This window comes from Scyliorhinus canicula, chromosome 6 (assembly GCF_902713615.1).
Source record: "Scyliorhinus canicula chromosome 6, sScyCan1.1, whole genome shotgun sequence".
In the NCBI taxonomy this organism is placed as follows: domain Eukaryota; kingdom Metazoa; phylum Chordata; class Chondrichthyes; order Carcharhiniformes; family Scyliorhinidae; genus Scyliorhinus; species Scyliorhinus canicula.
The window spans coordinates 87,536,137-87,563,929 of NC_052151.1; the positions used below are offsets into that span (position 1 = coordinate 87,536,137).

The 27,793-nt window shown below is 45.8% G+C and overlaps 1 protein-coding gene across 2 annotated transcripts in view; it reads right to left on the bottom strand.

The window, feature by feature from the left end:
• The window catches only part of nt5dc1 (5'-nucleotidase domain containing 1), a 641,953-nt gene extending 615,199 nt beyond the window's left edge, over positions 1-26,754 (bottom strand). For both annotated transcript variants that reach the window (XM_038799640.1, XM_038799641.1), the window contains exons 1-2: positions 26,566-26,754; positions 14,916-15,007 (exon numbers count right to left, since the gene is read on the bottom strand). In XM_038799640.1, the coding sequence (XP_038655568.1) occupies positions 14,916-15,007; positions 26,566-26,658 (185 nt within the window). In that variant the 5' untranslated portion in view covers positions 26,659-26,754. The remainder of the gene's footprint in view (positions 1-14,915; positions 15,008-26,565) is intronic.
• Between the last annotated feature and the right edge of the window lie 1,039 nt (positions 26,755-27,793).

The following is a 27,793-nucleotide window of genomic DNA, read 5'->3' on the forward strand; positions in this document are numbered from 1 at the left end:
CTTACTTTTATTAGGACACTACGGGAAATTTAGCATGGCCAATCCACCTAACCCGCACATCTTTGGACTGTGGGAGGAAACCAGAGCACCCGGAGGAAACCCACGCACACAGGGGGAGGACGTGCAGACTCCACACAGACAGTGACCCAGCCGGGAATCGAACCTGGGACCCTGGAGCTGTGAAGCATTTATGCTAACCACCATGCTACCCTGCTGCCTTCTTGTGTATTTTTCAGGCTCTCCCCATCTTTATGCCAATGGCCTTTTTTCGGAAATTGGGCACGATTATTTCGGACTTGTATGGTCGGGGAAGGTGCCGAGGGTGGGGAGGACCCTGCTTCAGAGGCAGTAGCTGGCAGTTGGCATTGCCAAACTGCTTATTTATTACTGGGTGGTAAATGTGTAGACGAGGCCATCAAGGATATTGCATCCAGGTTAAAATGGAGCCTGAGCTGATTCCAGGTTCTTAGCGCTATGGCCACCATTGTCGTGCTTCATGAGTTCTTGGCTAGGGAAAATAGAAATGGTGCCAGTGCTCAGAGATATGTCCCCATACAGGAGGTCTCCTCCATTCACACCTCTGGCTCTCTGATCCACCCCCATACCCTTTCAGTATCAGCCAGCCAGTGTTAGAAGAGGAGGTTCGGGAGGGCCAGGCCCACCCATATTTCTCAGTCTTTATAAGACATTCCTACAATTTCCCTCTCCCCAACACAAACACCATAAGTAGTTTGTCTACTTTGACGAAAAAGGCTTTGGAAATGAAGATCATAACGGAAGTCACCGGAACCAGACGGATTCCCCGTGGACTTGTATAAAATGTTTGCAGCAGCACTGGCCATGCACCTGCAGGTGGTGTTCAATGACTCACTGTCGAGAGGGACCCTGCCACTCAAGCTGGCACAGGCCTCAATATCGCTGATACCTAAAAAAGACATAGACCCGATTGAATGCAGACCCATCTCACACTGAAACACCGACGCCAAATTCTTGGTGAATGCCCTGGCGGGGCGATTGGAGAGCTGCGTGCCAGAGGTAGTCGCAGAAGATCAGACCGGGTTTGTAAAGGGTAGAGAGCTAATGGCAAACATCAGTCGCCTGATGACCGTGAAAGCAGATAAAATTCAACGTGTACATTTTTTCTCTCTGCCAGCAGCATCACGGTCGGGGCCGTGGAGTAGCACCGATCCACCTCCACTATGGAGCTAGGTAAGCCCAAACTCGTGAGGGAAGTACCCCTGTGGAGGGAACCAAAAATGCATATAGCCTGTAGCCCCAGCTTGACAAAGAACCTAGGGCATGATGGTGTCAGGCCTCACCGACTTGGCAGTGTGACGTAGTAAAGGGAGACCCCTGGTAGAATGCAAGATAGCAGGCCATCCGTCGAGTTCCTATGGGACACAGGTGAATCCTGCACCACCTTTAACACATCCTGCGACTTGGATAACATATGTTGCAGCCGTAGGAAGATCAGGAAAAGTGGTTTTGCAGACCACTTACAGGGAGGGTCCAAGACAGACCCATGAGAGTTCAGGTTGGGAGATGTGGTGTGCTATCATCCAGCCATTGTAGTCAACTTCCACCCCGACGCAGAACATACTCTGGGTTCCGATTTCATGCAGAAATGTAATCACTCCTTTGACCCAGCGAACTATTGTATATGGCTAATGGCCCAGACAAGTGAGGTACCAACAGAAGTAGTCACGGGTATAGTATAGCTAGTACTTCCACCATCGGGGAGTTATAGATAAAACTCAGACATTATGGACAGCCCGGAGCACAGGGAATCATTTGCGAAGCACACACAAGCATTCGCAAACCATAAATATGGCTGTAGCCGGGTGATTGGGGAAATCATTATAAAAGACCTTGATCCAGTATGTGGGGGCACAGTGGCACACTGCTGCCTCACACCTCCAGGGACCCGGGTTCAATTCCGGCCTTGGGTGAGTTTGCACTTTCTCCCAGTGTCTGCGTGGGTTTCCTACAGGTGCTCCAGTTTCTACCCATAGTCTAAGATGTGCTGGTTAGGTGGATTATCCATACTAAATTTCCCCTTAGTGTCCTAAAGGTTTGGTAGTATTACTGGGTTACGGGGATAAAGTGGAAACGTGAGCTTAAGTAGGCTGCTCTATCCAAGGTCCAGTGTAGACTCAATGAAATGAAATGAAAATGAAAATGAAAATGAAAATGAAATGAAATGAAATGTGCTTATTGTCACGAGTAGGCTTCAATGAAGTTACTGTGAAAAGCCCCTAGTCGCCACATTCCAGCGCCTGTTCGGGGAGGCTGGTATGGGAATCGAACCGTGCTGCTGGCCTGCTTGGTCTGCTTTAAAAACCAGTGATTTAGCCCAGTGAGCTAAATCAGCCCCTGGTTTAGGGGCTGGACCAATGGCCTCCTTCTGTCCTGTAAATGTTATGATTCTATTCTACGAATACCCCAAAGACAGTACAGCTTCCCCAAGCAAGTCGAGGAGGAGGTGCTTGAATTCATCAGTTATTACAGCAGGGAGCCCTGCTGTAACAACTTGGGAGTTGCCTCCACCAGTAATTTCCCAATTTGGTTGGTAAGAAACCCAGATAGGTAATAGAGACGGAATATCAATTCTAGAGAACTGAACAGAAGCACCCTGATCACAGTCCCCACAATTAGCCCCAAAATCATGTTGAGGCAGGCCCCGCACAGCAAGTATTTCACAGTGCTGGACAGCAGCAACAGCTTCTAGTCGATTCCCCTAGACAGGTGATTGCATTCACCTTCCAGAGGTGGCAATATACTTGGACATGTCTGCCACAGAGCTTCCATAACTCACCCTCCATATTTCACCAGAGATTCACCAAGGGTCTGGAAGGGTCTTCAAAACCCGAAAAACTTAAATTGTTTAAAGAGTTACTGAACCCCCTCATTACACTGGGCCTAAAATTCAACTCCAAGAAAGCCCAGATTGTAAGATTACAAGGTTCCTACCTGGGGACAATAATGACCGAGGAGACGTGCAAAATAGAAAGCAAGCGGATAGAGTCAGTAACACGGCCTCTCCTGCCAAAGGACATCAGCTCATTGTGCTCCTTTCTAGGCTTGGTGGGGTACTGCCAAAACCACATCAACGGTTTTGCCACCAAAGCCTCCCCACTATCAGACCTAAAGAAAAATGCCCTGTGGGAGTGGACCGAGCACCACACACAGGCTGTCTCGGAATTCAAATTAGCCCTAGCGCAGGCCCCAGAAGTGCATGTACCTCACCCAAATCTCCACTTTGTGCTAGACGTAGAGGCCACAGACATTACACTCCCACCCATACTTCTGCAGGAGCGCCACGGGAGACTCAGGCCAGTAGCCTCCCAGATCCCAACCGAAAGGGTTTCACAATGTGCAAAATGCGTCTTTTGGCGGTTGCCTGGCTGGTACAACGTTTGAGTTACACCTTTGGCCTAAACCCATTAACCATCCTCACGGAGCACACCCCGATACAGTTATTGTTCAATGGCCGGACTAAAGACCCTCATGTTCCAGGGCCACAACATTGCAGTAAAGCATACCGGAGCCCCTACCTTCCCCACTGACAACTTGAGCTACAGAGGGGAACCTCATGAGTGCCAGGTAACAGCAATAAATGACCCCAAGGGGACATTTGTGCCAAAACAAAAAGGGGTAAGATCCAGAGAAGCAAAGAAACAGGCCCTAAAAATATCTGTAGATGGATGCTCTGTGGTGGAGGACAGGACAGAAAGACAGGATGCAGCATCTGTGTGAAGGATAAGCAAGGCAAGCCCCTGAGGGAGATGGCCTTAAAGCTTCCCACTCAGATGAGCGCCCAGGCTCTAGAGCTAATGGCCGCAGTTTACGTGGTTAGTCACCCTGACCAGTTCCCCACAGCAGCAGACATAAACTATTGCAGTCATGTCCGAGTGTAACTGACTTCCTGCCACTGTGGGAAGCTAGTGGATTCATCTCGACAGAAGTGAAACCTTCACTGTCTGAACCCCTAAGTAAATTTATTTTTCAGACTGCCCAAGACCATGAATATGTCATTATTAAAGTTAAGGCCCATCATAGAACTTCCCCAATTTGGAACAGATGGGAAGATGAATTGGTCAAGTGGAGTGCCAGGAAGGAGAACCATGGCAACCCCCATTACCGAGTGGATCGATGCCTTCACTATAAGCCAGACTACGGTCAAATACCCGAAACAGGCTCAGAGCAGCAACCAGGAACTGAAAGATTCAGGAAGGAGCACGCCCCACCTTTGACAAGTGGCATGATACAACTGCAATAAAAGACGGGCTAGACCTCAAGGATGGCTGGTCCATGGTACCGATTAGGGACTGCAACCAAATTATTTATCAATACCATGGTGTCCAGGACCATCAAGGTGCAGGAGCCACGGGTGAACAGATTAAGAGATGGTGTTGGCCGGACATAGATAAAGACGTGCAGCATTACGTCGATATCTGCATTGTCTGCGCCTAAACCAATCCCGGCAGGTAAACCCACAAGAGAAAACTGAGGCACACCCGACCCATAGAAGGCCTCTGGATAAATCCACAGATTGATTATATCGGTCCCCTCTCGCCTGGCATGCAAGGTTCAAATACATCCTGGTTGTCATAGATACTTTCATTAAAAGCGTAGAAGCCTTCCCCACTGGAACCAATAGGGTCAAAGTCACGACATATATCCTAGTGCAACAAATCTTCGTTAAGTGGGGTCTCCCTTGTTGTATCGATTTGGTCAAGGCGCAACCCGAGGTGATGCAGAAGGTGATGGTATTTGGAATCAGCCAAAAGTTTCACATTGCATATTATCCTCAATCCAGCGGGATAGTGGAAAGGACGAACGGTACCCTCAAAGAAACTATCTGCAAGAACGTCCTACAAAATAACCATATTTGGAATGAAGTGTTGCCATATGTTCTAGTGATGATATGGAACTCCATTTCCAGTTCGACCAGGTTCAGCCCTCATGTACTCATGAACTATTGGATTGTTGTAAATAGCACAACATGCTCAGTCGATTCCACAAAGTTCTCCACATGAACATCAGGGAGAGCTGTCCCACAGACTAGTTAAACAACATCCTAATAGTCATACTCACCAGAACTACAATCAGTGTCCCAGATACCTCCATGACTGTCTCTGGCTATAACCTTCCCCTCCGACAGGATGGACTCACCAGAGGTAACACAGTCGAGAGAAAGCTGCCCTCAGAGTCCTCAATGTTGACTCTGCACCCATGGAGTTCCATGCATCAGGTCAAATCCTGGTCAATGACACTGCCTCAGCAGATAAATCAGTGCTCCTCCATGTTGAGCAGCACATGGAGGAAGCAGTGAGGGGAGAAAGGGCCCAGAATGTACTCTGGGTGAGACTTTATTGCCCAAAGCTGGCTCAGTAGCACGAATACTGACCAAGCTGGCAGCTATGAGGAACCAAGAGGAAAAATCCAACAACACCCCGTCCTCAGCAATCTACCTGTCTCAAATGCATCTATGACAATATTGGTAAGAGTGACCACCACAGTCCTCATGGAGATATTTCCTGTCTCACATGGAGGATGTCAGCCATTGTGTTATGTGGCACTCTCACCATACTCAGTAAGGTAGTTACGAAACAGATTTAGCAAGTCAAAATTGGGCACCCATGAAGTACTGTGGGCAATCTGTATTCAAACATAATTAATAAGCTTGTAGCCTGGCACATCCCTCGCTTTACCATTACTATGAATCTAATGTATCAACCTTGGTTCAATGAGCAGTGCACGGGTGCATACTAGGAACTGTGCCAGGCATACCCGACAGTTAACCTCGTAAAGCCACACCACAGAACGACTTGCATACCAAACCATGGAAGCAGCACGCAATAGAGGGAGTTCAACAATCTTACAGCCAACAGATCAGACCAAAGCTCTACAGTCCTGTCACATTCAGTTATGAGTGGTGCTAGACAGTGTTAGGAAGTTGGAATTAAATGAAAAGCACAAGAATTGGATGCAAAAGAAACGGATAGGGATTTAGCTGCACTGAGGGTTTGTGAGATGCAGATTAGCATTGTAGCAGGGTGAAACAGAAACTTTGTTCTGCAAGTGGAGATGAGCAGTCCAGGAGCCTAGATCATAATCACACCCAGTGCAAAATGGACCTCCTTCAGAGAATAAAACAAAGCGCAAGTAGTCTGTCTAAGTGAGTTCCCATAGGTCCAATTGTAAACGAGAAAAAAGGTTTCCTAAACAAAGCCACAGGTCTTCTGTGGTAATTGAAGTGTTGGCTAGTGTAGACTTGAGAGATGAACAGACACTTCCAACACTGATGAAGGTTCAACTCATTTTTATTAACTACTTCTAACTAACTAACACACGATGACTGTGGGTCTAAATGATGCTAACTTAAACTAGAGACCTAAGCCTTGCCCGAACCAGTTGATTCTCTCAGCACGTGTTGGAAGTCTGTGCTGGGCTGGATGAGTTCTTGTTACACTGAGAGTCAGCACCCAGAATGAGCGGGAACCGTGGTGCCCTCTGCCTTTATAGTGTGTGCATTCTAACTGGTATTTGGCTGCGGTGTTTGTACATGTTGATTGGTCCCTGTGTGTGTCCATTAGTGTGTGTGTCTGCACCATGATATACTGGTGTATATTATGACAGTAATTATTTGCTGGATTTGGTTCAGTGTTAAAACAAATGGGATGTTGTTTTAGGAAAGGTGCATTCTCAGAGTTTAGGAAAGCAGACAGATTTAAATTAGGGCTAATTTAAGCTGCCTAAGTAACCATTATTGTAGTTAAATGTAAATGTTGTTCTTTACTGTTGCCTTTCTTGTGTGTTTTAAACTCTAATCAACATTTTGTTATTTGAATAATTTACAATAATACTGATCCCTTTCCTCAGTTTCATTTCCTTTCTCTCATATGTTCCATATAGCAAAAATAAGTAGTTAATGACTGGCGTTCCAAATTTCCGTTCAGGAATTTGGGATGCTCTCGCTTTAAACATCAGCGGATTTCATAACAACAGTTCAACATGTAACTGCAGAAGGTATCTCCATCAATATCCTCATCCTCAGTGATCATAAAAGTCAAGGAAAAAGCATTGGCAAACATTTCAGCCAGAAGTGTAAAGTGGATGATCCATCTGGACCCTCCTGAGATCCCCAGCCATACTGATGCCAGTCTCCAGCCATTCGATTCACTCCACATGAAATCACGAAACGGCTGAAGACACTGGATACAGCAAGGACTACGGACCTTGACAATATTCTGGGAATATACTGAAGACGTGCTATAGAATTAGCTGCACCCCCAATCGAGTTGTTACAGAATGACTACAAGAGTGGCATCTACCCACAGTATGGAAAATTTCCCAGGTATGTCCTGTTCACAAAAGCAGGGCAAATCCAATCCGACAATTACTGCCCAATCAGTTTATTTTCAATCATCAGCAAAGTGGCAGAAACAGTTGCCAGCACTTATTTAGCAATAGCCTACTCGCAGCCAGGACCACTTGGTTCCTGACCTCATTGGTCAGAACGTAGACAAAATTACTGAACTCAAAATGAAGTGAGAGTGAGTGCCCTTGACATCAAGGGAGCATTTGACCAATTGTAGCATCAAGAAGCTCTAGCAAAATTGATCTCAACGGGAATCAGGGAAAAAATTCTCCACTGGTCAGTCACACCTTGCACAAAAGATAGCGGCAGCGGATGTTGCAGGCCAATCATCTCAGCCCCAGGTCATCACTGCGGGAAGATCTCACAGCAATTTCCTCGGCTCAACTGTCTTCAGTTGCTTCAATGACCATTCCTCCATCATAACATCAGAACTGGAATGTATGCTGATGATTTTTCAAGGTTCAGTGCCATTCACAAGTCCTCGGATACTGAATAATCATGGCCATATTCAAAAAGATTTGGACAACATTCGGGCTTGGGTTGCTGAGTGGCAAGTAAAATTCATGCCTCATATGTGGCAGACAATGACCATCTCCAACAAAAGAGAATTTAATCCTCTTCCCTTGGCATTACTCTCATCCACCAGCAAAATCGTGAGATTTACCATGAACCAGAAAGTTAATTGGTCTAGCCATTTAAATATTTTAGCTACACGAGATCAGAGGCTAGGAATTCTCTGGAAGATGTTGCAGGTGAATACCACCTACAATCTCCCCTACAAGCCACAGCATGCTGCCTTAGATCTATACTACCATTCCTACTCTGTCACTGGGTCATAATCGTGGAACTCCCTCCTAACAGCACTCTGGGTGCACATACACCATTTGGACTGAAACAGTTCACAAACACAGCCCTCCACCACCTTTTCAAGGGCAATTAAAGAGTGCAATAAGTTCTGGCCTTGCCATTGATGCTCACACCCAGTGAAAGAAAGAAATCTCACCTCCCGACTCCCCAAAGCAGATCCATTATCTATAAGACACATGATCGTTGGATTGGATTTGTTTATTCTCACGCGTAGCGAGGTACAGTGAAAAGTATTTTTCTGCGAGCAGCTCAGAGATCATTAAGTACATCAAGAGAAAATTAATGTAAGAGAATTCTCTCCATTTGTCTGGATGAGTATGCCTCCAACACCCAAGAAACCCAACATAACCCAAGACAAACCCCATCCAACACCTTAAACATTTACGCCCTCCTCCAACACCTAAGCACAGTGGCAGTAGTGTGTACCAGCTTCAATTTGCAATGCATCAACTGTCCACGGTTCCTTCAACATCACCTTCCAAGCTCATTACCACAACCACCTTGAAGGACATGGGCACAAAATGCATGAACCACCACCACCACCTGCAAGTTCCCTTCCAAGACACACAACATCCTGACTTGGAACTATGTCACTGCTTATTTTGTCACCTAGGCATAAACCTGGAACTCACTCCCTAACAGCACTGTAAGTATTGTGTACAGCAGATGGACAACAGTGCTTCAAGTGGGTAGCACACCACCTCATTCTCAAGAGCTGGGGTGAGTAACAAATGCTGACCTAGTCAGTGATGCTCACATATCACGAATAGAATATTTTAAAACTCCCTCGTTAGTCTTGCAAAAGTGTCAGCTCTCTGTCAACCTACCCATGGGCTTCAAGAAATTGCTGCATTTACAGAATAAACATGAAATATATTAATGACAGGGCGAGTCCAAGAACTCTTTTCTTAATATGATTTATAATGTGATATGGTGATAAGGACTGGTTTTAGCTCAGTGGGCTAGACAGCTGGTTCACAATACAGAACAAGGCCAGCAGCGCAGGTTCAATTCCCGTACCAGCTTACCCAAACAGGAGCCGGAATGTGGCGGCTAGGGGGCTTTTCACAGTAACTTCATATTTGTGACAATAAAATATTATAATTATGTTCCTCTTGACGCAGGATCAATCTTCCCAGCCAAGATTGGGAACTGACACTATACAATCTCATTCTTTTAGATGGTAAACTATTCCTGGAAATCATTAAAATTTTAATCGTTTGATATTTTTCTAACTTTCCCTTCTGTCTTTTCCCACTATCAACCTTCTTCCTCTTGTTATCATTTCTCTTTCTTTTTTTTAAATAAACATTTTATCAAGGTATTTTGGTATTACAACAACAAAATAAACAACATACATGAATCTATAAACATAGTGCAAAAGAAGTCTCCCTCCCTTACAGGTCCCACCTTTATTAAGCCCCTACTCTAAACTAAACCCCCACCTTCTGCTGACAATTAATTTTCCGCAAAGATGTCAATGAACGGTTGCCACCTCCAGGCGAACCCTAACATTGACCCTCTCAATGTTAAGAAACTTAATTTTCTCCAAACAGAGAAAGCTAGCCATGTCAGATAGCCCCCCGACTTCGGGGGCTTTGAGTTCCTCCTAGATAACAGTATCAGTTTCCGGGCTACCAGGGAAGCAAAGGCCAGAACATCTGCCTCTTACTCCTCCTGGATTCCCGGATCTTCTGACACCCCGAAAATCGCCATCTCTGGACGCTGTGCCACCCTTATTTTTAACACCGTGGACATGACATCTGCAAATCCCTGCCAAAATCCCCTAAGCTTCGGACATGCCCAGAACATGTGGACATGGTTCGTTGGTCCTCCCCCCGCACACTTGTCTTCCACCCCAAAAAATCTGCTCATCCGGACCACTGTCCAGTGAACAACCTTGAATTGTATCAGGCTGAGCCTGGCACATGTTGACTCTACCCAACGCGTCTGCCCATCGACCATCCTCTATCTCTACTCCCAGCTCCTCCTCCCACTTGCGCTTTAGCTCCTCGGTCTGCATCTCCTCTGACCCCATAAGCTCCTTATAAATGTCAAAGACGCACCCCTCTCCCACCCATCCTCTGGAAACTACCCGGTCCCGAATCCCCGGGGTGGGAAGGTTGACTCCTGTTTATGTAGGAAGTCCCGATCCTGCAGGTACCTGAAATTTGTTCCCATCGCCAATCCAAACTTCTCCAGTGCCCTCATACTCGGAAAGCTCCCCTCTATAAACATATCCCCCATCCTCTCAATCCCTGCTCTCTGCCACATCCAGAACCCCTATCCATAGTTCCCAGGGCAAAACGGTGATTATTGCAGATTGGAGACCAGACCAATGCTCCATCTGCTAACACATGTCTCCTCCATTGCCCCCAGACTCTCAGGGCCGCCACCACCACAGGGCTGGTGGAGTACCGTGCCGGCGGGAACGGCAGAGGCGCAGTTACCAACACTCCCAGACTGGTGCCCTTGCATGAAGCCGCCTCCATACGCTCCCATGCCGACCCTCCCCCACCACCCACGTCCTGATCATGGCTATATTCGAAGTCCAGTAATAGTTACTAAAATTTGGCTACTCCGCTCAAGCATTACCTTCCTTATTTGAGGGGTCTTGCCCGCCCAAACAAAGCCAGTGATCACTTTGTTGACCCGTTTAAAAAAGGACTGCGGAATAAAAATGGGGAGACACTGAAAAAGAAACAGAAATCCCGGGAGAACCGTCATCTTCACAGTCTGCACCCTCCCAGCTAATGACAACGGAAGCGCATCCCATCTCCGAAAATCGTTCTTCATTTGGTCTACTAGTCGGGCCAGATTTAATTTATGCAGCCGGTCCCATTCCCACGCCACCTGGATGCCTAGATACCTAAAGCTTCCCTCTACTAATCTAAATGGCAGCTGCCCCAATCGCCTCTCCTGCCCCCTCGCCTGGACCGCAAACACCTCACTTTTCCCCATTTTTTAGCTTATACTCCGAAAACCATGCAAATTCCCCTCGAATCCACATGATTTTTCCATCCCCTCTATTGGGTCGAATACGTCAGTGTTTTTCAAAGTGGGGTCGCGACCTGCAGGTGGGTCGCGGGATGATGTAAAATGGGTTACCAAAAGGTCTGCAAAAATGATCCCCGCAGATCGCTTGACTTTGTTGCCCATTTTGTCCCTGGGTGAATTCTGGCTGCAGTACATTATGTGGCCACATGAGGCTGAGTAGAGCCTGGTGCCGTGGACTTTCTGCCTCCCTGGGTCACTGCCACCAACACAGCCTCCAGCAGCCACTCCCGTTTCTGCAGCAGCTGATCAGTCAGGTTAGTCAGTACCTGTACCTACAACTGAAGAGTTTAAAAGAAAAAAAATCAATATCTTTAAATTTATTTCCTGCAGATTCTCCTCCTGCACAGTGTTAGTTTCCAGCACGGATTCGCAATCTTTTTTTCCAGGCCTGCATCTCCCACCCAAAATCAAGTGACTGCTAACTGGAATATATTTCCACAAGTAGCCCAGTCAGTAACTCATAGCTGGAGCACTGCCATATACAGAATTTCACAGACAATTCTTGTGTCGCCTTTGGGGATCTCCCCACCTTTCAATTGGTCAATTGTCACAATGCTGATTTATGTTTGTCCCAATCTGAACTCGGCTCTTAGGCAACAGGTGTGGGTTTGGGAACTCCATCCATCCCAGTTAGGGGGGAAATGCATCTGTTCAAATACAGCTCACTCAAAGAGACCGACTTCATGGTTAACATTCTGAATCGGATGCATGTTTATTGTCTGTCACTGTTACCATTGTCCATTAATCTTGATTTCTGTTACCATTAACGTTGTCAGTGTTGGTTCAATTTCTGCACCAGTTAATCTTGTTGATGTCTGTTGAGTTTCAGTTACTCTTAACTTTGTCAATCAGATCTATGGTTAAAGTAGTGCTGTGTGTGCATAAGGGGTTTGATGCATATTTTAAATTGGGAGCGCTTTCCGCACACTTTTTGAGATCAGTCGCTCTCTCAGTGAGACAGACTTTGCGATCAATGGGGAGTCTCCTTCCTTCCCCATCAGCCCAAAATCCAGCCGTGTTTCCAAGAAATTCTTCATTTCCCCTCAAACACCTCAGGACTCTGCGATCAAAAGACTCGCACACTGATCTGTGCTGAAATATTTATTTAAATCTCCAAATGACAACAAAAAATAGAAAATATATTTTTATTTACATTATTTTACATGTACAGAACAATGAATGTTCTGATTGAAGAAGTAACTGTGGAGAATCTATTGTGAACGTGGCGTGGGTCGCGAGAGGTGGCCATATTGTAAAAATAGGTCGCCGGAAAAGAAGTTTGAAAAACATTGGTCACCACATTATAGGAAGGATGTGGAAGCTTTGGAAAGGGTTCAGAGGTGATTTACTAGGATTTTGCCTGGTATGGAGGGAAAGTCTTACGAAGAAAGGCTCAGGGACTTGAGGTTGTTTTCGTTAGAGAGGAGAAGGCTGAGAAGTGACCTAAAGCGAGACTCTGTGCTCCACCCCCTCCCCCCTGGATCAGCCCCTTGAAGATCGCAGAGCAATTGCCAGCGGTTCTATAGCTAGCGCGAACAACAGTGGGGAGAGGGGGCACATTTAATAGCCTTCTTATATTGGCCACCAACTGCCTACCCTTAACGAACCCCGCCTGGTCCTCCCCAATAACGTCCGGAACACAATCCTCAATCCTGGAGGACAAAATTTTGGCCAGCAGTTTGGTGTCCACATTCAACAAGTATATCGGCCTGTAGTACCCACACAGCTCCGGGTCCTTATCCCGCTTCAGGATCAGCGGAATTGTGGCCTGTGACATCATCGGGGCAGCACTCCTCTCTCCCTTGCCCCATTGAACATCCTCATCAACAACGGTCCTAAGATCCCAGAAAACTTTTTATAGAACTCCACTGGGTACCCGTTTGGCCCCGGGGCTTCACCCGACTGCATGGCCTTCAAACCCTCCACTATCTCTTCCAACCCAATCAGGGCCCCCAGCACTTCGACTAGCTCCCCATCCACCTTTGGGAAATTCAGCCCCCCTAAGAAGTGCCTCATCCCCTCCGGCCCCGTTGGGGGTTCCAACCCATACAGCCGACTGTAAAAATCCCTAAATGCCTGACTCACCCCTGCTAAATCTCCAACCAGGTTCCTATCTCCGTCATTTGCTTTCTCTATCTCCCTGACTGCGTCCCTCTTTCTAAGCGGCTGTGCAAGCATTCTGCTAGCCTTCTCTCCAAGCTCATAGATCGCCCCCTCGCCTTTCTCAGCTGCTCCACCACCCTCCCCGTGGTTAACAAGCCAAACTCCTCCTGCAGCCTCCACCGTTCCCTTAAAAGCCCAGCCCCTGGGGTCACCGCATACCTCCCATCAATCTGTATTATCTCCTTTACCAGACAGTCCGTCTTTGCCCTGTCTATCTTCTCCTTGCGCGCCCATATCGAGATCACTCCCCTCTAACCACCGCCTTCAATTCTTCCCAGACCACCGCTGCTGAAATTTCCCCCGTGTCGTTGACTTGCAGGTAGTTCTGAATACATTTCCTCAGCCCCTCGCACACCCCTTCCTCAGCTAAAAGTCGCACATCTAACCTCCTCGTGCGGGCGCTGGTTACTGTCTTTACTAACCTGCAGGTCAACCCAGTGAGGAGCATGGTCTGAGATTGTGATCGCCGAGTACCCCGTGTCCACCAACCCATGTCAGTAGCGCCCTGCTCAGAATAAAGAAATCAATCCGGGAATACACTTTATGCACATGTGGGTAGAAGGAGAACTCCTTCACCCTTGGCTGCCTAAATCTCCATGGATCCACCCCCCATCTGCTCCATGAACCCTTTTAGTTCCTTTGCCATTGCTAGCACCCTGCCCGTTTTGGAGCTTGACCGGTCTAAACTAGGGTCAATAACTGTGTTAAAGTCCCCACGACCAACTTGTGCAAGTCCAGGTCCGGTATCTTCCTCTTTATGAACTCTACATCATCCCAATTTGGTGCATACACATTTAATAATACCACCTGCACCCCCTCTAGCTTGCCACTGACTATATGTTCCAACCTCCCACATCCGAGACTATTCTGCCAACCTCAAACACCATCTGCTTATTGATCAGGATCACAACCCCATTAGTCTTTGAATCTAGTCCCGAGTGAAAGACCTAACTGATCCAGCCTTTCCTCAACCTAATCTGGTCAGCTACTCTAAAGTGCCTCTCCTGCAACATTACCACGTCTGCCTTCAGTCCCCTCAGATGCGCAAACAGGCGTGCCCTCTTGACCGGCCCATTTAGCCCTCGAAGATTCCAGGTGATCAGCCTAGACATCCCTTTTTTTGGGCCAGCCATTATTTCTCTTTCTGGCCCAGATTTAACAATTCACCCTGCTTCCTTCTTCATGCTTGTTTCTTTCCCTAGACTGGTTAAAGACATAGTCTATTTCTACCATTGTTAATGAAGATTCCAGATGCCCTGCTGATCTTGCCACTGTTTTATCAGCTTGCAGTTACTTCCAGCAATTTACAGCACAGAAGATTGTTGAGCTGAAGGACAAGGGGAGAAAAGTCGAACGGGTCCTGTTTTTCAAACATTAATATTAAAACTTTTGAAAGACAAATACCAATTTTTGGAACAACAAATATAGAAAAAAATGGACTCACCAAAAATCCCAACAATCAGGAGTCACGCTCATGAGTTCCCGATCATAGCCTTTATGTTCAACTAAGAACTGAGCAAAGCTATCATAAATCAGCTGAAAATTCAAACAGAAATACAATATTAGTTTGCAATAAATAAGAATATTATGCTTGCTCTATAACGTAACAAAATTAGTAGTGCAAGGAGTTATTTAACAGAGGAACACTATGGGAAGGTGGTAGTGGTATTGTCACTGAACTAGCAGTCCAGAGACCCAGGATAATGCTCCAGGGACCCGGATTCGATCCCACCACCTCAGATGTTGAAATTTAAATTCAATAAAAATCTGGAATAGAAAGTCTGATAACGACCATGAAACCTTTGTTGATTGATCCAAGAATCATTCTGGTTCAGCAATGTCCTTTAGGGAAGGAAATCTGCTGTCTTTACCTGTTGTGACCTACATAAGGCCCCAGACCTACAGCAAGGTGATTAACTCTTCAGTCTCCTCAGTTCAAGGACAATTAGGGATGGGCAAAAGCCAGTGACGCTCACATCCTTTCCCTACATCCTAGTTGATCTTTTCTCGACACTCTATCTATGACTGTAACATTACATTCTGTAGTCTCTCCTTCCTTCCCCATTTACGGTATGCGTTGTCTGTATAGCATGCAAGAAACAATACCTTTCACTGTATACTAATACATGTGACAATAATAAATCAAATAAATCAAATCTCAAGAATAGAAAATGTACCAAGTTGAAGCTCTACAAAAATATGGACAAGCGTCATGCCATTTTCATCTCAGATTGCTCACAATAAATATGAAAAGCACATAAATTAATAAATATGAATAACATCTATTTCCATATGTTCACATGAAGTAGTCTTTAATTCTCATCTATGCAAGTAAAATTTTGGGTGTAACATGTACAATGCTAATAAAATATTCTCGCATTTGGTACTTCACGTGTACTACTCCTCTCTGTTGGTAACAACTTGCAGTTGTTTTGACAAAAATAATTCTTGCTCACTATTATGAATCTGCAGATCTATCTGGAATATTTAAACAAATTAAAGTAATAGCCTTAGATTCCAAAAAAGGTTTTCTGATCTTTTTCACCAAAAACGTGCTCGACTTCACTACAATATTTACGAGGTCAGGAATTCGATGTTTATGGAATCACTAATCTGAAATCATATTTTATGTGACTAAGAATGCTGAAACATAAATGCACATTGTCACAATCACTCAATTTTACAACAACATTTTGATCTCCTGGCATCCATATCAACAGATTCTCGAATTTCAATCAAATAAATGGAACCAGGAGTTATAGCAAGTTGTGTCACAAATCTTCTGTTCATGGAGACTGCATTCATTCAAATTCAGCCAAGGCTACTAACAAGTATACCGTTTTGGATACTGTTGTGGGGGGTGGCCTATTAGGGGAAAACAACAGCAGCAGCCAGAGCGGTGGCTCCACAGCTGGCTCTGCTGTTCAGCAGGGAGAGTCAAAGCACAGAAGAGCTGTAATTATAGGGGGCTCTGTAGTCAGGGGCACAAATAGGCTTTTCTGTGACTGGGAAAGAGACTCCTGGATGCCATGTTGCCTCCCTGGGTTCAGGGTCAAGGATGTCCCAGAAGAGGCATGGGGCATTCCGAAGGGGCGTGGTGAACAGCCAGAGGTCATGGTACATATTGGTACCAACGGCATATGCATGAAGAGTGACGAGATCCTGCAGGGTAGTTAGGTGGTAGGTTAAAAAAAAAAACAGGACCTCTAGGGTTGTGATTACTCCCTGTGCCAATGGAACTAGGAATGGGAAGATGGTGCAGCTAAACATGCTGCTAACGAGCTGGTGTAGGAAGGAGTATTTCAGATATCTAGACAATTGGGATCTCTTCAACCTGTGCACGAAGGGCAGGTTGCACCTAAGCTAGAGGGACACCAATATCCAGGCAGGGAGGTCAGCTGGTGTCACTCGGGAAGGTTTAAACTAGTGTGGCAAGAGAGTGGGAACCAGAACAGTAGGTCAACAGGTGAGGTAACTGACGGAGGAAAAACAAGCAGGGAGACGTTCTGAACACAGGAGGACTGGTGGTCTGAAGTGCATTTGTTTCAATGCAAGAAGTATAACAGGTAAGGCAGATGAACTTAAAGCTTGGATTAGTACTTGGAACTATAATGTTGTTGGTATTATGGAGACTTGGTTAAGGGAGGGACAGGATTGGCAGCTCAGTGTTCCAGGATTTAAATGCCTCAGGTGGGATAGAGGGGTATGTAATAGGGGTGGGGGAGTTTCATTATTGGTTAAGGAGAATATGATAGCTGTACTGGGGGAGGACAAATCAGAGGGCTGATGCAGCGAGGCAATATGGATAAAGATCAGGAAGGGTGCAATCATAATGTTGGGGCTTACGACATACCTCCCAACAGCCAGCGGGAGATATGTAGACAGAACAGCCAGCGGGAGCTAGAGGAGCAGGTATTTCGACAAATTTTGCAAAAGATGTAAAAGCAACAGGGTTATTGTGGTGGGTGATTTTAACTTCCCCTATATTGACGGGGACTCACTTAGTGCTAGAAGCTTGGAGGGGTAGAATTTGTAAGAAGGATTTCTTGAAATAATATGTAAATAGTCCAACCAGAAAAGGGACTATCCTGGACCTGGTTCTGGGGAATGAGTCCGACCAGGTGATCAAAGTTTCAGTATGGAAGCATTTCAGGAAAAGTGACCATAATTCCATAACTTTTAAGGTACTCGTGGATAGGAATAAGAGTAGGCCTCGGGTGAAGGTGCTTATTGGGGGGAAACTAATATACAACAATATTAAGCAAGAACTGAAGAATTTTGATTGAGGGCAGCTGTTTCAACGTAAATCAGCATCTGACATGCGAGAATCTTTCAAACGTCGGTTGGTTAGAATTCAGGACCGGCATGTTCCTATGAAGATGAAGGCTAAGTATGGCAAGTTTCGGGAATCTTGGATAACAAGGAATATTGTGAGACTAGTCAAAAAGGAAAATAAAGCATTTGTCAAGTCTAGAAGGTTCAGAACACACAGATCCCTGGAAGAATACAAAGTAGGAAGAAACTTAAGCAAAGAGTTAGGCGAGCTAAAAGGGTCATGAAAAAGTCCTTGGCGAACAGGATTAAGGAGAATCCCAAGGTATTTTATATGCAAGTAAAGAGCAAGAGGGTGCCCAGGGAAAGTGTTGACCTACTCAAGGACAGAGGAGGGAATCTATGCATGAAGCCAGAGGAAATGGGTGAGGTACTAAATGAGTACTTCCATCACTCTTCACCAAAGAGAAGAACTTGGTAGATGATGAGTCTTGGGAAGGGTATGTAGATATTCTGGGTCAAGTTGATAACAAAAAGGGGGTGATGTTGGTTGTCTTAAAAACCATTAAAGTAGATACGTCCCCGGGGCCTGATGGGATCTACCCCAGAATTCTGAGGAAGGCAGGGGAGGAAATTGCTGGTGCCTTGGTAGAAATCATTGTATCCTCATTGGCAATCCTCAGAGGATTAGAATTCAGGACCTGCGTGCCACTCAGCCATAGAAGATAGAGGGTGGTGGTGGAAGGGTCCTTTTCTGAATGGAAGGCTCTGACAAGTGGTTGAGGTCCCAAAGCACTGGAGAATAGCCAATGTTGGTCCTTTGTTTAAGAAGGGTAGCAGGGATAATCCAGGAAATTATAAACTAGTGAGCATTGTGTCAGTGGTAGGGAAATTATTGGAAAGATTCTTAGGGACCGGATTTACTGACATTTGGAAACAAAGAAACAAATGGACTTTTTAGCAATACGCAGCTTGGTTTTGTGAAGGGGAGGTCGTGGCTCACTAATTTGACCAAGGTTTTTGAGGAGTGACGAAGATGGTCAATAAAGGAAGGGCAATGGATGTTGTCTACATGGACTTCAGGAAAGCCTTTGACAAGGTTTCTCATGGCAAAGTGGTACAAAAAGTGAAAGCACACGATCAGAGGTGAGCTGGCAAGGTGGATACAGAATCTTTCAAACGTCAGTTGATTAGAATTCAGGATCTGCATGCCCCTCAGCCATAGAAGATAGAGGGTGGTGGTGGAAGGGTGCTTTTCTGAATGGAAGGCTGACAAGTGGTGTTCCGCAGGGATCCATGCCTTTGTTGTTCATGGCATATATAAATGATTTGGAGGAAAATGGTCTGATTAGTAACTTTTTGGACAACACAAAGATTGGTGAAGTTGTGGTTAGTAAAGAGGATTGTCAGAGGATACAGCAAGATATACATCGGTTGGAGATTTGGGCAGAGAAATGGCAGATGAGAATTTAATCCGGACAAATGTGAGACAATGCACTTTTGATGGTCCAATACAGGTGGGAATTTTGCAATAAATGGCAGAACCCTTAAGAGTATTGTCAGGCAAAGTGATCTGGGTGTAAAGGGCCACAGGTCACTGGAAGTGTCAACGCTGGTAGATAAGGTAGTCAAAAAAAAGCATACGGCATGCTTGTCTTCGTCAGTCAGGGCATTGAGCATAAAAATTGGCAAGTCATGCTACAGCCGTCAGAACCTTAGTTAGACGGAGTGCAGCACAGTGGCCAGTGGTTAGCACTGCTGCCTCAGAGTGAGGATGTGAAGTAAGTGTTAATAGCCAAAAAGAGCCAGAATGACCGGGATACATTAGTGGAAAATCACAAAGTAGAGGAATGTGTTATTGAAGCCATTGAAGGAGAATGAATTTGCTCAGAGAAGGGAGTGATATTTGAAGTCGTGAGCCGACTCATGACTATAAGCCAAACAGCCTTGAGAAACAAGGCGCATGGCCGGATGACAGGATATGAAATGTGGGAGCGGCTTGCAACTATAGCTAACACTTGTTAATTAAGCTAAAACTGCTACATTATCATGTGCCAATAGATAACCTCAAAGTCTGTAAAATCATGTACTGGAACTATTGTAATAATCAATCTATGCTTTGTAATGTGGGCAAGCTCAAGTGAATGTAAGAGACAACCCCTTAAAGAAACATATAAAAAAGGGATGCTTTGAGCAAGACTTTGGCACACTCAGAGGTGTTTCTTTGGAATACCTAGAGAGCGGCCCCGATCGCAATAAAGAATATTTTAAAGTACGAAAGTGTTCGAGACCGTTTCTTCTGGACTGCGAGACAAGTGAATTAGAGGCACATTCACAAGAGCGCCAAGGACCTGGGTTCGATCCCAGCCCTGAATTACTGTCTGTGTGGAGTTTGGAAATTCTCCCCAGGTCTGCATGAATCTCACCCTCACAACCCAAAAGATGTGCAGAGTAGGTGGATTGGCCACGCTAAACTGCCCCTTAATTGGAAAAATATTATTGGGTATTCTAAAAAAAAAAATTATTTGAAAAAAAGAACCTTAGTTAGACCAGATTTGGAATATTGCGCGCAATTCTGATCGCCACACTGGATGTTTTGGAGAGAGTACAGAGAGGTTTACTAGGATGTTGCCTGGTCTGGAGAGTATCGGCTATGAGGAGAGGTTGGATAAACTCGGGATTGTTTTCACTGGAAGGACGGAGGTTGAGAGGCGACCTGCAAAATTATGAGTGGCATGGACAGAGTGGATAGTCAGATGCTTTTTCAACTACTAAGGAACATCGGTTTAAAGTGCGAGGGGGAAAGTTTAGAGTTATGAGACACAAATCGTTTACACAGAGGATGGTGGTGGAAGGGTGGAGAGTTCTTGGAAAGAACTGCCAGGGGAGATGGTGGAAGCATATATGATAGCGATGTGTAAGAGGCGTTTTGACGAACACATGAATAGGATGGGAACAGAGGGATATGGACATCGGAAGTGCAGAAGGTTTTAGTTTAGACACACATCATGATCGGTGAAAGCTTGGAGGGCCGAAAAGCCTGTTCCTGTGCTGTACTGTTTTTTGTTCTTTGAATGAAATTGTTCCCCTTCACATGGATCTGAAATAGGTTTTTAGCAGTGCATAAGACCTCAGTGCAAAACTGGGACTGAATGACAATCTCACTTAAAGAATTGAAGGAAGGAGAGGGTGTTCTGTTGAATATTCAAATTCTGCATTATTGGCCCATCTTCTCAGCTTAACATTAGGGCATTACTACTGTAGAACAGAGGGATGTCATAATCTAAATTGAAGATTATTCAAATCTCATGCTCAAACCAACACTGATGAAGCAGTTATTCTATAAACACAGGCAAAAGAGAATAAAATTACAAAGTTAAAGTATATCCACTGCATCAACAGTGTACTTTTTCATTGGGCATAATGTTCACGTTTAAAATCAGATTTTAAAATTCAAACCCACATTTCCTTTACTTCTAATTAAAAGCAAATTTCACTCAAGAAGGTCTGCGCAGCAAGCAATTACAGTACCAAGAAGAGCCCGAGCTGCTACCATAGTAACGTTAGTTCCCAACACATACACAAGTCAACTGTAGTTTTTCCCCACTCCATTCCTTTTGAAGAGTCTAAATAAATAAATCTTCACATTAAGCCTCCTTTCTGAAGATCATACCACTTAATAAAAAAGAACAAAGAACAAAGAAAATTACAACACAGGAACAGGCCCTTCGGCCCTCCCAGCCTGCGCCGATCCAGATCCTTTATCTAAACCGGTCTCCTATTTTCCAAGGTCTACTTTCCTCTGTTCCCCGCCCGTTCATATATTTGTCTCGATGCATCTTAAATGATGCTATCATGCCCGCCTCTACCACCTCCGCTGGCAAAGCGTTCCAGGCACCCACCACCCTCTGCGTAAAAAACTTTCCACGCACATCTACCTTAAACTTTCCCCCTCTCACCTGGAAATCGTGACCTCTTGTAATTGACACCCCCAATCTTGGAAAAAGCTTGTTACTATCCACCCTGTCCATACCTCTCATAATTTGTAGACCTCAATCAAGTCTCCCCTCAACCTCCGTCTTTCCAATGAAAACAATCCTAATCTACTCAACCTTTCTTCATAGCTAACACCCTCCATACCAGGCAACATCCTGGTGAACCTCCTCTGCACCCTCTCTAAAGCATCCACATCCTTCTGGTAATGTGGCGACCAGAACTGCACGCAATATTCCAAATGTGGCCTAACCAAAGTCCTATACAACTGTAACATGACCTGCCGACTCTTGTACTCAATACCCCGTCCGATGAAGGCAAGCATGCTGTATGCCTTCTTGACCACTCTATCAACCTGCGTTGCCACCTTCAGGGTACAATGGACCTGAACTCCCAGATCTCTCTGTACATCAATTTTCCCCAGGACTCTTCCATTGACCATATAGTCAGCTCTTGAATTAGATCTTCCAAAATACATCACCTCGCATTTGCCTGGATTGAACTCCATCTGCCATTTCTCTGCCAAACTCTCCAATCTATCTATATTTTGCTGTATTCTCTGACAGTCCTCCTCGCTATCTGCAACTCCACCAATCTTAGTATCTGCAAACTTGCTAATCAGACCACCTATACCTTCCTCCAGATCATTTATGTATATCACAAACAACAGTGGTCCGAGCACGGATCCCTGTGGAACACCACTAATCACCCATCTCCATTTTGAGACACTCCCTTCTACCACTACTCTGTCTCCTGTTGCCCAGCCGGTTCTTTATCCATCTAGCTAGTACACCCTGAACCCCATACGACTTCACTTTTTCCATCAACCTGACATGGGAAACTTTATCAAACACCTTACTGAAGTCCATGTATATGACATCTACAGCCCTTCCCTCATCAATTAACTTTGTCACTTCCTCAAAGAATTAATTAACTTTGTCACTGCCTCAAAGAAAAGGAGTAGACCATACAGCCCGTCGAGCTTGCTCAGCCATTCAATGCAATCATAGCTGATCTTGGACTTCAACTCCATTGTCCCACCTGCTCCCCATATTCCCCGAGGCACCAAAAAATTGTCTATCCCAGCCCTAATCCCCGACCATGGAATCGACTTAAATAATAGTCATTGAATGGCTGACTAATATTTTGGGTTTATGAACTACACATTGTGTCTCAGTGATTTCCACAGAAATATCAGGTTTGCAGAACCCCTTTAAAGTCGCTTTTACCAACATACATGAAACATTAAACAAAAACGTGGTTAAATGGCTAAATATCTGAAAAAAATCAAGTTACATTTTAATTCTGCACTCCATGAGTTCCATAGCTCCCGCATAACCATGAAAGGACAATTCTAACTTGGAATAGTAGCTCCAATTCAACCAATAAGGGCTTCTCAGAAGAAGCATTCATCTTCAAAATAAAGAAATTAATGATTAGTTTGTTGTGAGAACCAGATAAATGATGCAACAAGGACCAACAATGGGACCATTCAGCCCATCTTGTCCATGTCAACCCAAAGCACCCAGGTGCCCTTTCTAATCCTATCATCCTACACACAGCCATACAATCTTCATATGACTCAAAGATGAAAATCCTACCACATACTCACACCATTACTAACACAGCCCATTTCCCTCTCTCTAGTTGCCCTGCTTGATCCCTACCTCAGTTAATTTTCTGCTGAGACCTTGATCCATGCCCTTGTTACCTCTAGATTTGAGATATTTGCACTCCTCACAACTCTCTTGAGATATTTGCACTCCTCTAATTCTGGCCTCTTGAAGAACCCCAATTTTAATCATACCACCATTAATGATGCGGCTTTCAGCTGTCCATGCCCAAACTCTGGAATACCCTCACTACACCTCCTCACCTCTGTACCTCACTTTCTTCCTTTAAGACACTCCTTCAATCCTACCTTCCTGGCCAAGCTTTCAGTCATCCATCCTAATATTTCCTTATGTAGCTCAATCTCATATTTTGTTTTAAAATGCTCCTGTGAAGCTGAACATTAAAGCTGCTATACGAATACAAGTTGCTGTTGCCTGGGTGATTGCAATGAGAAATTGCTGCATTTATTCCTACCTCAAAATTCAATAGAAGGTAATATAACAAAAATCTAAAAATTATTACCCCTTGTCGATTGTACCTTAATTTGAAGTAAATGAGATTTAGGCTTGAATTTTTTAAATCTTTATTAAACGTAAACATTCACACCCACAAGATAACTTTATGATGTGGAGATGCCAGCGTTGGACTGGGGTGGGCACAGTAAGACGACTTTAGGTACATAAACATTGTAACAATGATCTTAAAACATGGCTGCACATCACTTATATTTTCAATGTAGCTCGTGGGCCACAGTTTAAATAAATGTTCACATGCACCAATCCCCGATTAGTGCAAGTGTTAGGAATGGCTCAATATTCTTTCCCATAAATGCTGCTTACTGTGTTGCCTGGATACAACCTCCACTGACACTACATTATAAAAACAGGAATTTAACATCACATGTGTAAGAAGACGAGATTCTGATCATTATCTTCTACAACAGTTCACACTTAAGAGAAGTAAAGTGTCCTTGCTTCCAAATAAATAAATGTTATAGCATTGTCAGAGTTTTGGACACTAATTGCACATATACATGTCTGTCTTAAGGTAGGAACCTTTTAATTCCAACACTAACTCACTGACTGCATATTGTTATTGTATTGCATTTTTGATCAAATTTATTTTAAGCACAATAAATCCTCTAATAATTCTTTAGTTTTGCTTTCACTGAGTACTGACCTTTGCTCTTCCATTAACACAATCTGTTATCTTGCCTTTCTGTCACTATCAGCACATTCTTTGGTGCTTCATAAGCACGTCCCATGTCTCTTGTCCTACACATCTTTGTTGCAATCGCTCCTAGATCTCACCTATCACTGACCTTCGACTCTGCTCCAACCCCACTTATCCAGTGTATACTCCATCATATTCTCCCTCCTTTTAGAACAGTACAGCACAGAACAGGCCCTTCGGCCCTCGATGTTGTGCCGAGCAATGATCACCCCACTCAAGCTCACGTATCCACCCTATACCCGTAACCCAACAACTCCCCCTTAACCTTACTTTTTAGAACACTACGGGCAATTTAGCATGGCCAATCCACCTAACCCGCACATCTTTGGACTGTGGGAGGAAACCGGATCACCCGGAGGAAACCCACGCACACACGGGGAGGACGTGCAGACTCCACACAGACAGTGACCCAGCCGGGAACCGAACCTGGGACCCTGGAGCTGTGAAGCATTGATGCTAACCACTATGCTACCGTGCTGCCCCTTAGCTCTGAAGAATCATACGGACTTGAAACATTGACTTTGTTTCTGTCTCCATAGATGCTGCTGGACTTACTAAGCTTATCCAGCATTTTCTGTTTTTATTTTTTTTATTAATTTACAAGATGTGGGCGTCACTGGTTAAACCAGCATTTATTGCCCATCCCTAGTTGCCCTTCAGAAGATAATTATCACCGGTAATAATGCTTGTCCCAAAAGTATGTGTTCAACTAGGACAAGAGATCTGTTTAGGCATAATATAAAACCCCATAAAATTATCATAAAACCTGTGCAATTTGCATAAAATGCCTGAGATCATTGAAAATGCCATGTTTTGAACAGATTTCAACAAAGCAATTCCTCCAACGTCTACTTGCCACTTGTACTACTTACAATCTTAGAAACACCATCCCACCTGCCCCCCCCTTCCTCAATTCCCAATCTTCATTGAAAAAATAAGCACTTTTATAGCACCCAAAAATCTCATATCCTTATGAACCAGCAGACCCACCTGTAACTGGTTAGAAAACCAGAATACAATCCCTAAAATTCCGAGTGATTAAAACGCAGACGGCACATATCGAACGGTGCAATCCACCAAGTGTCTCACTGACAAAAGAATAACTCGCTTTTCAAGAGATCTGTTGCATATATAAAAGTAACTACAGAAATGCGTAATGTGTCAGCTTCAGTTCTAATCGGCCACTTTAGCACAGGGCACGGGTTTGAAGTATTTATCCCTGATCAGCAATACCGATCATTGGTCTCACTTGCCGTGTCTGTGACCTTGCGGTGTGTGTGTGTAACTTGCCAGCTGTATTTAAGCGTGCACCTGAACAATAACTCATTCATTACAAATGAAGCATGGGGTGTCCCGAGGTGGCGGAATGAATGAAAGAAATGCACGTTCCCATCGCTAGGCCAGGCCATCTTTACACCCACATTAGCTCAAAATGTTGTCAGAAATGAGCATGTGGGGAGGCAAAAGGAAATGGAATTTTATTTTTTTAAGCAATTTACCCAGTTATAGAGAGATTGGGGAGAGATTTAGCACCTTCCTAATTTCATTGATAACTAAATAACAGTAAATCAGTTACAAGTGTAGATGATGGCATGGAGCAGCTGGGCCGAATGGTCTTTGTGTGAAGGAGCTGTATTGTTTTGGGAGGTTGTTTGGGGGACTGAAATGCCACACTGTGGCTGAGGGATGTTTATCAGTTGACAGTCAGGGGGGGTGGTTACAATGCAGCATCTCAGGAGGAACGTGAAGATAAACACTTGGCCAAGGGGCGGGCGGGCAGTCCTGTGAGGAGGAAGCACAGGTCCTGTCCTGGCTGCAGCTTGGAGCTGGGCCTGGCCCTGGCCCCGGCCCCGGCCCCGGCCTCTCCCCGGGACCGCTCTCTGCTGCAGCCAGGCGGCCTTGCTGCCGCCGCCGCCGCCTCCCGGGCACCCGCTCGTTCAGTGGAGGGGAGGGAGAGCCATCCCGCCCGGCTACCAACTCACCGCGAAGGTACAGCTCACATTGTACCGGCACAGCGTGTGGTCCAGGTCGAAACCGATCACATCGCAATCCGCCAGCGAGAAGTGTTCGGCCATGGCGGTGAAATGAGAACAAACGGCCACCGGATCCCTCCACTCTGCCGTCTGCCGCAGCACCGCGTCAACACGGGGAGGGGCCTGGCCACGTGGGGAGGGGCCTGGGCACCTGGGGGAGGGGCATCGACAGGTGGGGAGGGACCTGGAGGTGTGGCATCGACACGTAGGGAGGGGCATCGACACGTAGGGAAAAGCCTGGGGGAGGGGCTTTGACATGTGGGGAGGGACATATGCATCTGGGGAGGGTCCTGGGGGAGGGGCCTGTGGATCTGGGGGGCTTGGGTACCTGGGGCAGGGGCATTGACACTTGGGGTTTCTCCCTGATACATAGGTGCCTGGGCTCCTGGGGGAGGGACTGGGGCACCTGAGGGAGGGGCCTCAGCAAATAGGGAGGGGCCTATGTATCTGGGAGAGGGAGCTGGTACCTTGGGGGAGGGGCCTGTGAACCTAGGGCAGAGGCATTGATGGGTGGGGAGAGGCCTGTGTATCTGGGGGAGGGGCCTGGGCATCTGGGGGAGGGGCCTGTGTATCTGGGGCAGGGATATAGGTACCTGGGGGAGGGGCATCGACACATGGGGAGGGGCCTGGGCTCCTGGGGAGGGACCTGGGCACCTGGGGAGGTGCTTCAGCACATAGGGAGGGGCCTATGTATCAGGAATAAACCTGGGTACCTTGGGGGAGGGGCATGGCCAAGGGTGGTGCCCAGTATAAACTCCTCATCTCCCCCCATGAGCAGAGCCACGCAACGGCTCGTATACAGAGCTCACAAAGACACAATACATATAATACAACAGTGTGAATTACTAGGTTTAGAATTCATCACATTCAACCCTTGTAAAAACAATCGGGGGTGATGGGTCTACAAATTGAGCCGGTCCGGCGGCTGAGTCGTCCTCTGGGATCGGCGGAGCACTAGAGTTGCAGCCTCTTCTGGTGGCTGGGTGGTGGCGGTCGGTGAGGGTATGATGGTGGACTCCGGGGGTGATTCGGTCCGAGCTTCGTACCCGACTGGTTCGGCTGGCGACGGGGAGTGCCGGAAACCCATAGGCGCGGGGGCGCGGAGCACGGGCAGTGAACCTGGAGGTGCGGGAGCGCAGGGCGCGGAGGGTTGGGTGGGGTGTAGTGTGAGGGGTAC